Consider the following 13643-nt stretch of genomic DNA (forward strand, 5'->3'; position numbering starts at 1 on the left):
CCACCCACTCTTATCTGAGAGTGGAGGTACCCTGGGACTGTGCTGGCTAGGGCAGACAAGGCTACAGAACATTCAGGGTACGGCCTAACTTTGTGACCAGCCTTTACGCTCTCTGGAGAGTTTCCATTCTTTGAACATATACCAGCCACTGCTCCCCCCACTGACTTACACACCAGCCCTTGACCTGCACAGGTTAAATCCTCCATCTTGAGTTTTTTTTTTTTTTTTTTTTTTTTGCCTGAAGTCTCACTGGTTACAGCCTTGTGCTCTGTTTCCAGGCTCTCTCTGATACTCTCAAGAGTGGAGTTGGCCCAGGACTACCTATTGATAATCTCATTGAAGGAACAGTAAAAGCTTAGCCTCTATGTGGACTAGGGTCAAAAGTGGCTCTGTGATACAGGCCACCTTCATCCTGGCTTCTGTGGTGGGATCCTCTGGGATACCAAAGTCCAGGCAGATCATGAAAGCTAGGCAGTGGCATGAATACCCTGTTGAGGCCCCAAATATACTCTGCTCAGCCAGATTCTTTTCCTTCAATATTAGTATCTTTTTCATTTTAAAACATTTCCATTAACTTCTGTGTGTGCATGTGTGTGTAGGTGCTCAGTGCTCTCTCTCTCTCTCTCTCTCTCTCTCTCTCTTTCTCTCTCTCTCTCTCTCTCTCTCTCTCTCTCTCTCTCTCTCTCTCTGTGTGTGGACAGAGGTTGGGTGTCTTTCCCAATGGCTCTATGCCTTATTATTATTACCTATTTTAATCCGTTAAATTTAGTATTGGAGTGGAGCAGGTATGCTCATGCCACAATGGTGGGCAGAGGACAACTTTGTTGCACCTGTCCCCTACTTTTCACTTTATGTGGTGTGATGGCTAATCTCAGTTGTCAACTTGACTGCAACCAGAATGAACTAAAACTCAAGCAGCAGGGCACTTCTGTGAGGGAGTCCTCAAACTTTACGAGAACGATGAACTCTGGCTCTTCAAGCCTCTGTTTTCCAAGTGCTGGAACATGAGTCCTTCGGGAACCACTCCGGGCCCTTAATTCTGAGTTTCAGCAAGCACATCTGGGCGGAGTGTCAATGAAAAAAAGCTTTTTTTGTTTTTGTTCAGTGTATATTGCTCTTGTGGCAATCCTAAATGAAGAGAGAAAAGAAAAAGATGAGCAGAATTGAGGGACACAATTTCGATGAGGAACCTGAAGTGTTTTCCCAGAGCCTTATTTTATAGGCGAGGGACTGGGTTTAAATAACTCGTAATTTTCATTTGGCCTTATCAGAAGCCCTAAGTGTGAGGCTGGGATTCGCCTTCTTCTCCAAGTGTGTTCTGTTGGCGGCTTAGGAACTGTCTAGGCCCGGAGCAGCGGGAGGTGGGAGGAACCGACCCCTGGAGGACCAACGGTGGGCGGGGGGCGATCCCGCTTCCGGAGCGCGCGGCAGGGTAGGCAGGGCGACTTCCGGCGGAGGCGTAAACAAGGCCCTAGTGGCTGGAGGCGGGGCGGGCTGCGAGTGCGAGCCGTGTCGGCCGCTCTCCCGCTCAGCGCCAGGTCCGGTGGCCCCGCGGTCCCCGCGACACCCGCGGCCGCTGCCCGCGCGCGCCTGAGCGCTCGGCCGGGAGGTGGAAGCGCAGCGCAGGGGAGGCGGGTCGCCAGCGCTGGCTGCGCGCCGCGGTCCGCTGCTCGGCTTTCCTTTGTCTGCCGCCTGCGGGGCCGGAGCGGTCCTGGTGCACAGCCCTGCAGCCTCAAGATGGCTGATGGCAACGAGGATGCTCGAGCGGACGACATGCCAGGCCCGGCCTTCGAGAACTACGAGGCCATGGAGCTGGCCTGCCCGGCCGAGCGCAGCGGCCACGTCGCCGTCAGCGATGGGCGCCACATGTTCGTCTGGGGCGGCTACAAGGTCAGCGCGGCGCGGCGGGGCGGGCTCCGTTTGCGGGGGGCGACAGTCGCGGCTCTTGTTCATTCAGGAGAGCATCTTCCTTCCCTGCCTCCGTGGACTCCGGGTTCCTGGGCTGTTGTCACCGCTCTCTTGACTTATGAGTCAGCCTGCGTTCCCTCCCTCCCCCCCGCGTTGTTGTCTTTGGAGCGATCAGCGCCAGGCTGTGTTGTGTGGGTTGAGTAGCGGGTGACTATGGCCTAAAGTTACGGAAAGGGGTGGAGGCGAGCTTGTGCGAGAGTCACTCATACCTTTGGCCCAGGTCACCCACGGAGGCTTTCTCATCCTGAGCTGGGGCCAGATAGCCGACTGCCCACTGTGTGAACCAAGGCCACAGGAATTGCTTACTCAATGTTCCCGAAGGTGTGTGTAGCCATGCCATCAACACCTGTGCGGATGCCCACCAACCTATTGTGTGGACACAGGCCCATTTTCTTTAACTGGCTTAAGCCGAGAAAGGATTGCCCCTCAGCAGGCCTTATACGAAAATGAAAAAATTCCACCAGTAACCAATGAATCCCCGACAACATATGTAATTGGAGTGCAGTTCTTTGGCGGTTGTGACCAGGTATCTGTTTAGAGTCATTTACACTTGGGGTTATACCCCGAGCTGGGGAACACGGCTCTGTTGTCTTCTATTTAAAACGGCACTAACTGGTTCTGTTGTACTGGTTTTAGAACTCCACGCTACGCTCTAGTTATTGGATTTCATTTGGTTTACACTCAGTCGATCCATTTGAACCACAAAACTATGAATACCGTTTTAATGTTAAAATGACCTCCCCCGTAGTATTGGCTTGAAATCCCATTCTCTGCACCCGTGCTGGAACTGTTTGCTTAGGGACTCTAGTAACAGTGTAGCTCATGGTTCTGGCGATCTGATCACAGTTAGCCATTTTTTGAGATAACTGTCCTGATAACTTCATTTGGTTTAATAATTAGTTATTTTGCCAGTCCTAATTAATTTATCATGTTGTCCCTAGCTTCCAGGGACTAGGTTTTTAGAGTTGGTATCCAAAACTTCAGAGGTATCGCAGAGGTGTAGTGACCATTATCAGAATATACATTCTGGGGATAGAAAGATGGCTGGCTCCAAGAGCATTGGCCATATTTCTGGGCTGGAGTCTTAACGCCCACATAGCAGCTCACAATTGTTTGTAACTCCAGTCCCAGGGGATCTGACACCCTCCTGGCCTTTTTGGGCACTGCACCAGGGGATTCATGGACAGTTATGCAGGCAAAACTTACACACATAAAATTATTCTTTTTTAAAAATGTAAATTCTCTTTGAGGAAGGTAGACCTGTTGATCATAATTCTGTTTGTAAAACACAAGCATTGAGCCATGGTGTCATAGAGTTTGACTTTGAACTCTTGATCCTTCTGTTTCTACCACCCAAGTGTTGACTTGGAAATGAGACTCTTCCGTAGTATGTTGGGAAGTTGTCAGAGTGGAAATTTTCTGATTTTGGGTTTATAAGGTCTCAATGCCTTGAAATTAGTCACTGTCAGTGAAGTAGGTGATACAGAAGCCGCAGTCCTTCATTTAAACAAAGACAGGGTTTCGGTAGCTCTGGCTGACCTGTAAGTTGCTATGTCGACCAGGCTGACCTCAAACTCCCAGAAATCCATCTGCCTCTGCCTCCACCAATGTTAGGATTTAAGGTGTGTGCCATCACTCCTGGCAACTTCTTTGGTTGGAACCCTAGAATAGGCACAGGAAGTCTTGGAGATTTATCAGAGGCAATAATCTGGCTTCTTCCTAGTATTCGTAATTCTTGTTACCCCGCCCCCCACTCCAGCCAGGCTGGTTGGCCCACTGTTTGCTTTCTAGTCTCGTGACCTCCTCTTACCACTCCAGGAGGAAAAGGAGAGTTGCATGGCTGCCTGCTCCATTACTATATGATAATATTCAAGTGTATTGGGCCAGACTCATTTTCAGTGAAAAATAGTTTTTATTGTATTTTGTCATGATCAGAAAGTGGTCAGGGAGATCCAGGAATGCAATAAGGCAGTCCTCCTGTGAAAGGAAGATTCCTGGTTTCAACACTGCTTGATAAAGAACCCTAGGCAAATTATTTATACTTTCAAATCTTGTAATAACCTTTATGCTAAGGGTAAATAAAAAAATTTAAAGACATATAGTAAACTTTGTCTTTGTTAGAGTTAATACTTGGAGGGACCTAGAGTAGAGCAGAACAGGGAAATTACAGTCGCACTCAGTATTTGCATAGTTGTAGTTTTGCCCTCAGAATGAGTGGATGAAAGGAAAGTTTGGCTAGAACACCATCTAAGCATGGGCAGAGCATTTAAGTCACCTGAAGTCAAGGAACTGAAATCAGGTGGGTAGCACAGTAGTCGAACGACTCTTGGGGCTTGTGTAAGACCATTCTGCATATCAGATATTTATGTTACAGTTCATAACAGTAGCACAGTTGTAATTATGAAGTGTTAACAAAAATTAATTTCATGGTTGGGGATCAGCACAACATTAGGATCTGCATTAAAGGACTCCCCTGGGACCCTTGTACTATTTGCAAGTGTTATATCACATGTTTAACTGAAGGTTTGTCTGCACTAAGCATTCCTATAAGCTATCAATGTCACAAATAGAATCTCAGGTAAAATACGAAACTCCATAAAATGCCGCTTTAAAATACCAGTTACTGGGGCAGGGAGGTGGTTCAGTGGGTAAAAAACCTCACTGTATAAGCCTGATGATCTGTGTTTGAGCCCCAGAAGCCAAGTAAAGTTGGAGGGAGAGAACTAACTCACAAAATTGTCCCCTGACCTTCAAATAATCACTATGACACTTGTGCTGACAACCCATATCACATACACACAAGACATTAGAAATAAGTTAAAAAGAAAATGGCAGTCGTGTATACTTGCAATCTTTCTTATTCTTCATAGAGTAATCAAGTGAGAGGATTATATGACTTTTATCTGCCCAGAGAAGAGCTTTGGATCTACAACATGGAGACTGGAAGATGGTAACTGGATATTAGGGCAGTTGGGGGGGCTTATAAACTTCAAATAACATTGCAAAGTAAGTTGAAAACCCGTCCTGTGGAGTAGGAGCTTTCTTTTCTTTTGAGACAGGGTATCTCTGCATAGTTCTAACTGTCCTAGAACTTAACTGTGTAATTCAGACTGACCTTGAACTCAACAGAGACACCCCCCCCCCCATATCTGCCTCCAGACTTCTGGGATTAAAGCCACAATGCCCAGCTGAAAACCCATTCTAATTAATGAGAATATTGTAGTTAAGAGTGCTAAGCTCTCTGTTCCAGTTTAGATTAGTTACTGAGCTTGGTACATACCAGACACTGTCATGCTCTCAGAAGCCTCTAATCAAGGCTTGGTCAAAGTACCCTGAGGTAGGTGATGTAGAACCTGGGTGGGAAGATGTTACAAGTATGGGTTGTTATTTTAAAAAAGAGGTCTTTAGTTTGTCATAATTCTTAGGTTTTTGCATGGTTTATAATTTTATCAGCTCAAAAGTTTTGAGAAGAGTCTCTTTTAGAATAGTATTTTCTGGGTTGCATTAGTAGTTGAGTAGCAGAGTGCTTGCCTGTCCAGCATGAGGCCCAGGGTTTGGTTTTTGTTTTTTCCCACCTGGTAAAAATCTGCTTAAACATAAAAATGAGCTGGGCAGTGATGGCACACACATTTAATCCCAACCACTTGGGATCTTTGTGAGTTTGAGCCCAGCCTGGTCTACAGAGTGAATTCCAGGATAGCCAGGGCTACATAAGAAGACCCTGTCTCAAAAAACAAAACAAAAAATTACCCAGTGATATCTGAGTGTCTTTTAGGGTCTTCTGCCTATCAATAACAGTGAGTCAAGGACATGTTAGTAAACTGGATGGGTTTCTCACAGTACTGGGGTCACCTTTTGGGGGTGTCTTAACAGTGTTTCCCAGTAGTTCCTTTCATAAAAATTTTGTCTTAAAAGACTTGTTTTTGTACTATCTTATTGTCTATCTTTGAAGCCAGAATGGTAATCCTGGCTTGGTTTAAGGTTACACAATTATTTTTGTAAATAGTAAATGAGTTCATACATGCTATTTGCTAATCTCTTTTTAGAGGGCTGGAAAATTTCCAAAAGAGGAATTCAACATATTTCTTAAGATCAAGAATTTAAATAAGCCTAATTTAAATAAGCCTAATAACTGATGATGTTAATAAGCCTTGTGTTTCTTATTCTCTGGAAAACTTGTCTAACTCTCCCCATTTTAGGAGAAAAATCAACACTGAAGGTGATGTTCCCCCTTCCATGTCTGGGAGTTGTGCTGTGTGTGTAGACAGGGTGCTGTACATGTTTGGAGGACACCACTCCAGAGGCAACACAAATAAGGTTAGTGTTTTTGAAGGATTATGGTTCTAAGCAGTTTTCTCCTTCCATTTTCAACCTCAGGTTTCTAAAGTTCTGCTTATACTTGTGCACTCTAGTTAAGTATGTACTTTGTGGTGTGGATGTATATTATAGTAATATCCTCTAGTGTTGTATCAGTCTTAAAGTCAGTGTCAGTAGCCTATGTGTAGTAATGACTTGTTTGATGCTCTCAATTTTTCTCTTAACTCTTCTGAGTGGTGGGGGATGTTAACTAGAAAGCCTTTTCAAAGACAATTCAGACAAAGGATTTGCAATGAATGGTAAAGGTGAACCCAGAAAGTCACAGGGATAAATTAATACTAAAAAAAGGAGCCAGGTGGTGGTGGCACACACCTTTAATTCCAGTACTTGGGAGGCAGAGGCAGGTGGTTTACAAATTGAGTTCCAGAACATCCAGAACTGTTAAACAGAGAATCCCTGACTTGAAAAACCAAAAGAAAGAAATAAATAGTAATATAATACTTTCTAATGTTGCCCTATAACACATGCTGCTTTGACTTTTGTCCATGATTTTTGCAAATAGGAAAAAAACATGTCAGTTGTTCTTTTTAGGCCAGGAAAAGACAGATGAAGCTTCAGAAGGCACATAGTTTTTAGGTGGAGCCCTCTTAACTCATTAACTTCACAACGTAGTAAACATTACATGCAGAGTACGAAGTTGGACATTGGAGTCAGGGATGGGTGATGCTGCTCCTGAGTTGAGGAGCTCAGGTGCTGAAGAGACGCCTAAAGAATATGACTAAATGCTGCAATCTAGGGTCTGTAGGATGGGAATGGAACAAGTGCTTCAGTTGAACAGTGAGAAGTCACAGTTCAAGGAAATGTAGGTGGCTTTGAGATCCTGGGAGTGTGTGTGTATCACTTAAGTTCCAGACCATTCCTTCTTTCCTTACATGAACAAATGCAGATGGGTAGGAAAATAAGTGGATACTTCCTGAAAAGGTTTGGAAGGGAGGAAACTGGTTCCCAGAGGGTGGGTAACACAGTGATGAATACTAATGCTACTAGAGTTCAGTGTTTCACATTTGACCAGAAAGAAACTTAGGTGTCTCAGAAAAGTGAGGTGTTACCTGGATTCGAGTTCTAAGGCCAGTATTTAACCTCTTTCTTTTTTTCAAGATTTACTTTTATGCATATGAGTGTTTTGTCTGTGTGTATGTCTGCACCATTTGTGTGCCTTGGGGCTGTGGAGGCCAGAAGAGGGTATTAGATCCCCTAGAACTAGAGTTGTAGACTGTTGTAAGCTGCCATGTAGGTACTAGGAATCAAACCCATGTCAGGCTGCTCTTCCAGAAGTTTTTAGTTCAATTCTCAGCAACCACATGGTAGCTCACAACCCATCTGTAACAGGATTTGATGCCCTCTTCTGGCATGGAGGTTTACATGCAGAGCACTCATACATAAAATATAAATAGAATTAAAAAAAAACAAAAAAACCAAACTTTACATTCTGTTGTAAATTCATAATCTAGACAAAGAACAGTGTAGCATCCAGTCTTGGCACTGAGTTAGATGGTACCTTTATCACAAAATACAGTTTAAAACAAATGCCGATGTTGAGTTTTCTATGTAACAAAAACTAACGGAAATCATTGCTTCTGACAGTTCTACATGCTGGATTCAAGGTCTGCAGACAGAGTGTTACAGTGGGAAAGAATTGATTGCCAAGGAATTCCTCCATCATCAAAGGACAAACTTGGTGTCTGGGTATATAAAAACAAGTATGTTTGAAGCACTATAGGATTGGCCTTTTGTGCAGAATGTAGTTACTCTATAAGTACCTTAGTCAGCATTATAAATAAGCATAGAGCACATCACATAGTAAATTAATACATGAGTCCATCTAACGTAGCACCTAAAAGCTAGTTGAATAACATTTTCATATACTCTACTGTATTCAACTAATTCCAGATATCAAGATTTAAAGTATCCTATGGCCTAGTTGACAGATACTGATTTCTTTTTGTTTTGGTTCTATATCAAACAGGTTAATATTTTTTGGAGGGTATGGATATTTACCTGAAGATAAAGTATTGGGAACTTTTGAATTTGATGAAACATCTTTTTGGGTAAGTGAAGGTTCACATTGCATATGGCCTACTTAGTACGTTGAAAATACATTCTATTTTGAAAATTTAATTTTGTGTTTGTGAGTGCATGCCTTAGTGTAAGTGAGACACTGTTTCGAAGTCAGGACAATTTGGGATTCAACTTAGGGCATCAGGGTGCTAGCAATACCAGCTGAGTCACCCTACTATACTAGCCCAGAAATCATTTTACATTCACTAGCAGATGTGTTCACTTTACTTATTAATAAACCAGGCAAGCAAGGGTTAAATACTTTTATAACAGTATTTGTAAAATAATGCAGATTCTCTTCTGTAGAATTCAAGTCATCCAAGAGGATGGAATGATCATGTACATATTTTAGACACTGAAACATTTGCCTGGAGCCAGCCCATCACCACGGTGAGTCACTGAAGAATGAAGTGCACTTAAGAGAGCTAAACCAGAGTTGGGAGGGGCCTGAAACTGACAGTTCATTCTTGTTTTCTTGTATTCTTCAAAGAGTACAAGCCTCAGAAGTTTAACAAATATGTAAAGAGTCTGGTTGGGTGGTGGTAGCACACACCTTTAATTCCAGCACTTGGGAGGCAAAGGCAGGTGGATCTCTGAGGGTGAGTTCCAGGACAGCTAGGGCTGTTACACAGAGAAACCCTGTCTTGAAAAACAAAACATATAAGTCTATGTTGTACCTTCATTTGCTAGTTAACTAAATTGAGCGTTAAAGATTAAATTTCTTTCCTTTTAAAGTGCCAGTCTTTTGTTTTTACTTTTTTAAAAAACTTTTCTATTTTTATTTTATGTGCATTGGTATTTTGCCGTGAGTGTGGGTTTGGAATTGGAATTAGTTATGAGCTGCCATGTGGGTGTTGGGAATTGAACCTGGGTCCTCTGGAAGAGCAGTCACTGCTCTTAACCACTGTGCCATCTTTCCAGCCCCCAGTCTTTTTTTTTTAAGCAACTATTCTGACATACTCACTCATTTAGTAACAGTCCCAGAAATATTAAAGTGGTCAGTTGTAGTATCAGCTTCTATTACTGTTGCTGTCAATAAATGTGTACTTTGACCTTTAAATATCTGAATATCTGGCATAGTTTGGTTCTGTGATACTCAGAAAAGATTGATATTTTCCCTGTTTATAAAGTTTATAATGCTGCTTTATACCTTTTTAATAGGGAAAAGCACCTTCACCTCGTGCTGCCCACGCCTGTGCAACTGTTGGAAACATGGGCTTTGTGTTTGGTGGCAGATACAGAGTGAGTTTAGAAACAGTTTTTAATGGCTTGCTTTTGGATGCCTCAAATGGTAATTGCTTACTTAACTCTTTTTTAGGATGCTAGAATGAATGATCTCCACTGTCTTAATCTGGATACATGGGAGTGGAATGAATTGTAGGTATTACCTTAGATATTTAGAAAAGTTTTCCAAAATACATTTCAGACCCTATCCCCATCCCCCAGTAGTATATGCTTCCAGTTTCTATAATTTGGATTCTAAATAAACATGATTACTGGGGTCCTTAAGGAAGGAATTTTATTTCCAGTTTCCTTAATTATGTGCCTGGTAATGTTTGCTGAAAAGAAAAAGTCTAAAGTTGATTCAGCCTTCAGAGAACATAGCTCAATATAAAGTATGTAGTTAATACTGAGAGGTTTCTTTTTAAGCATGTGTCTGGATATAAAATGTGCATACATAATGTATGTTTGTGTGGGTACATGTTGTGTGTATAGGGGTATATAGGTCCAAAGCTGACATCAGGGATCTTCAAACATTGTATACTGTATTCATTGAGGAAGGAGCTTCTCAGCTAAACCGAGAGCCCACCAATATGGCTGGCTAGCCTGCTTGCTTAGAGGAACTCACTGTGGCCTTCTAAACGCCACTCAATGGCACTACATGCACTTACAGGTGGATAGGTGCTGGGGATCTGAATGGCCCTCGTGCTTTTCTGGCAGTTTCCCTGCTAAGCCACTTCCTGAGACCCCAGGAAGTCTTTCTCAAGTTTTCTTTATCTAATAACCCATATACATTTTAAAAGAAATCCTCAACATTTCTCTGTGGTATCTGGTTTAAAGTAGATTTTTGTGTAAGGTTGATTATGGGTGCATGTAGAGACTGAAGTATAGTCTCTGATATACTTAGTGGTGTCCACCTTTTTTATTTTGGGGTAAGTTTTTGTTCTTGTGACAGGTTCTTACTCTGAAGTACAGGTTAGCATGGAACTTAGTACATAGCCTAAGTTCCTCTCAAACTTGTGGAAGTCTTCCGTCTCAGCCTTCCAAGTGCTGGGATTCTGAATGTGAATCTGTTTTCCTTTTGAGACATGGTCTCTCCCTGGCTTGGGATTTGCCTAGTAGGACAGGCCAGCATACTCCAGGGGTTCATCTCCCCAGCAATGGGATTGCAAGCATGCATCACATCTGCTCCCCCACCCCTTTTTAAATAATATGTGGGTTTTGCTGATAGAACTCATATTCTCAAGCACTTTATTGAGTGAGTTATTTCCCAGACACTAGCCACAGTATAACTCTGCTTGTTATTTTTAGAATTCCACAAGGCATATGCCCTGTTGGGCGTTCCTGGCACTCACTGACACCAGTCTCTTCAGATCATCTTTTTCTCTTTGGAGGATTTACCACTGAAAAGCAGCCACTAAGTGAGTCTTTTAAGTACATCTTATTGTCATGTCTCAGTTATGCATTAGAAGTGTATTATTCACGGAAATTCAATTCTAGCTGTGTCCCTGCTGACTCTGTAACACCTTACAATTGTATATATTATGACCTAAATCCATTCTGCCTGGTTAAAACAAATGACTTTGAGCACTTAGAGAGGCCTTACTTCTGTAACCACAGAGAACAGGGAATAGGATTTAACTCAATGTGTTTCTTGAGAAAGCTGTGCTCTTTGTGTCAAGACTGTCAGAAAGAACACACTTCATAGCCTTTTCTTTGTTTAATTAGGTGATGCCTGGACTTACTGCATCAGTAAAAATGAATGGATTCAGTTTAATCATCCTTATACCGAAAAGCCAAGGTATGAACTACCCAAAAGGTATAATTTCTTACAATTAATTTATAAGTCCCATGAGTATAAAAGATTGGTGAGAAGTGATGCTTTGGCTGGATTTTATCCAACTTTCTTAAGAAAATCTGGTACTCATTAAGGTTTAATATACTTCCCAAAAGAAGACCAACCAACATTACCTGAGTGTCCAAAGATTGCTTTTCCATGGTCTGTTATGAGGAAAACTGTTAATGTACATGGAAAAAAAAAAAATCAAACAAGAATTGTTCATGGTTTGTAGTAGCATTATTCAAGAAAGGTTAAGTAAAACTTTTTGAAAGGCAGGGGAAAAAAAATTACTGGGTGAGTAGGCACATGCCTGTAATGCAGCCCTTAGAAGCCAGAAGCAGGAGGAGCAGCAGATCAAGGGCTCTGGGCTACATGAGACACCGACAAACTGATGGGATAGTCTTTTTAGTCTCCAAAGGAATTGCTACAGGCAGTTACATACTTAGGCATTGGTATTTTGAAGTGATTTTTTTAAAGTACGTTAGCCTCCATTTCTTTATCTAAGCTTCTAATCCAAGTATAGTCTTTTGCTGAGACCTTTGGTAGAAATGACCCTTCCACAGAGTTATCCGGGGTGGAGAACTTTAGTAATTTACTGCAGTCTGGCTGCACTGTGCAAGGCCAACTCACCTGCCACTGATTAGTCCCCATAAGACTTATTGCTAACAAAGACCTAGATTGTTCGGTTAAAATCCCACATTATGTAGCTCAGATTGGCCTCAGACTTAAGAGATCCACCCTCCACTTCAGTGTGGAGGTGTGTGACACCAAGGCCAGCCTTATTAAAAGGCTCCTTTTACTTGAAATTGGATTTCTTAGCATATTTGGGCTGAATGTAGTTTAAAGTGCTCAGTTTGGACTTTTGAGTTACACTGAACTGAAGCTTTTGTTTCACATGCAGGTTATGGCATACAGCATGTGCAAGTGATGAAGGAGAAGTAATTGTCTTTGGCGGTTGTGCAAACAATCTGCTAGTCCATCACAGAGCTGTAAGTACACCTTTACTGCTAATGAACATTACGTGTTTCTCTATGCTGGTGTGTGCTGTGGGATGAGGACAATACTTGTAGTTAGTTCTGTCCATCCATCATGAGGGTCTTGGGAATCTAACTCAGGTTGTCATCCATGGTGACAAGAGCCTTTATCAGGTGAACCTTGCTGGGCTTTTTAAATTAATTTTTAGAGACAGGGTTTCTTTGTGTAGCCCTATTCTGGAACTCTTCTCTGTAAATCAGGCTAGTCTTAAACTCAGGCATCCGCCTACTTCTGCCTCCTAAGTGTTGGGATTAAAGGGCTGCACCACTACTGCCTGTCTGCTTTTGTTTTTATTAAAACAAAAAACAAAACTCGTATTATTGGTGTTTTGTCTGCATGTATGTCTGTGTGCATACAGTTCTCAGGAAAACCAAAAGAGGATATTAGCTCCCACTAGAGCTGGGGTTACAAACAGCCCCAAGGTGGTACTGTGAACTAAACTCGGGTCCTCAGGAGGAGCAGACAGCTGAGCCATCTCTCTCCACTTTTCTGTGATGCTTAGGACTGGACACAAGGCCTGTGAATGCTAGGAGCACTTCACCTGAGCATTTTCCTGGCTTTGGGTGCAGCTCCTGTCCCCGCTGTTTAGGACTTGGTGCGTGCAGTCTTCCTGCCTTGCACCGCAGCAGCCTGCTTTCAGCATTTGTGTTCTAACACGCTCTTTTCTTCCAGGCACACAGTAATGAAGTGCTTATATTTTCAGTTCAGCCAAAATCTCTTGTACGGTAAGTTCTTATCAGGCACTTGGTATTTAAAGGCAATAATGAATCTTCATTCAAGCTAATGCAAACTTTTTTTTCTTTCCTTGTCTACTTTTAGGCTAAGCTTAGAAGCAGTCATTTGCTTTAAAGAAATGCTAGCCAACTCATGGAACTGCCTTCCAAAACACCTACTTCACAGTGTTAATCAGAGGTTCGGTAGTAACAACACTTCTGGATCATAAGGCCCCATAGATAATAATTCTCACCTACTTGCATGGAAAACAACCCTCTATTTGTCACAGACTGGCATCCTTTGTATAACTATATGCATTGTTGTAGTTTGCAGCTTTCTGGGTTTTATGTGCATGTGAATGGCCTAGAGAACTTATTTTTGTGTCTAAAGTTTACAATAAATGTATTTAACACCAGTACCTGTCCATTGT

The 13643-nt window shown here is 42.4% G+C and overlaps 1 protein-coding gene across 1 annotated transcript; it reads left to right on the forward strand.

The window, feature by feature from the left end:
• Window positions 1-1452: 1452 nt before the first annotated feature.
• Window positions 1453-13628, forward strand: Klhdc2 (kelch domain containing 2). Its single transcript, XM_051195920.1, has 13 exons — window positions 1453-1890; window positions 4839-4918; window positions 6168-6285; window positions 7930-8045; window positions 8312-8393; window positions 8710-8793; window positions 9565-9645; window positions 9722-9780; window positions 10936-11045; window positions 11353-11425; window positions 12366-12453; window positions 13172-13224; window positions 13319-13628. Exons 1-13 carry the CDS (start codon window positions 1738-1740, stop codon window positions 13440-13442), a joined length of 1221 nt encoding a protein of 406 aa, XP_051051877.1. The 5' UTR covers window positions 1453-1737; the 3' UTR covers window positions 13443-13628.
• Window positions 13629-13643: the final 15 nt, after the last annotated feature.

The sequence above is a fragment of the Phodopus roborovskii genome, unplaced genomic scaffold (genome assembly GCF_943737965.1).
Source record: "Phodopus roborovskii unplaced genomic scaffold, PHOROB, whole genome shotgun sequence".
In the NCBI taxonomy this organism is placed as follows: Eukaryota; Metazoa; Chordata; class Mammalia; order Rodentia; family Cricetidae; genus Phodopus; species Phodopus roborovskii.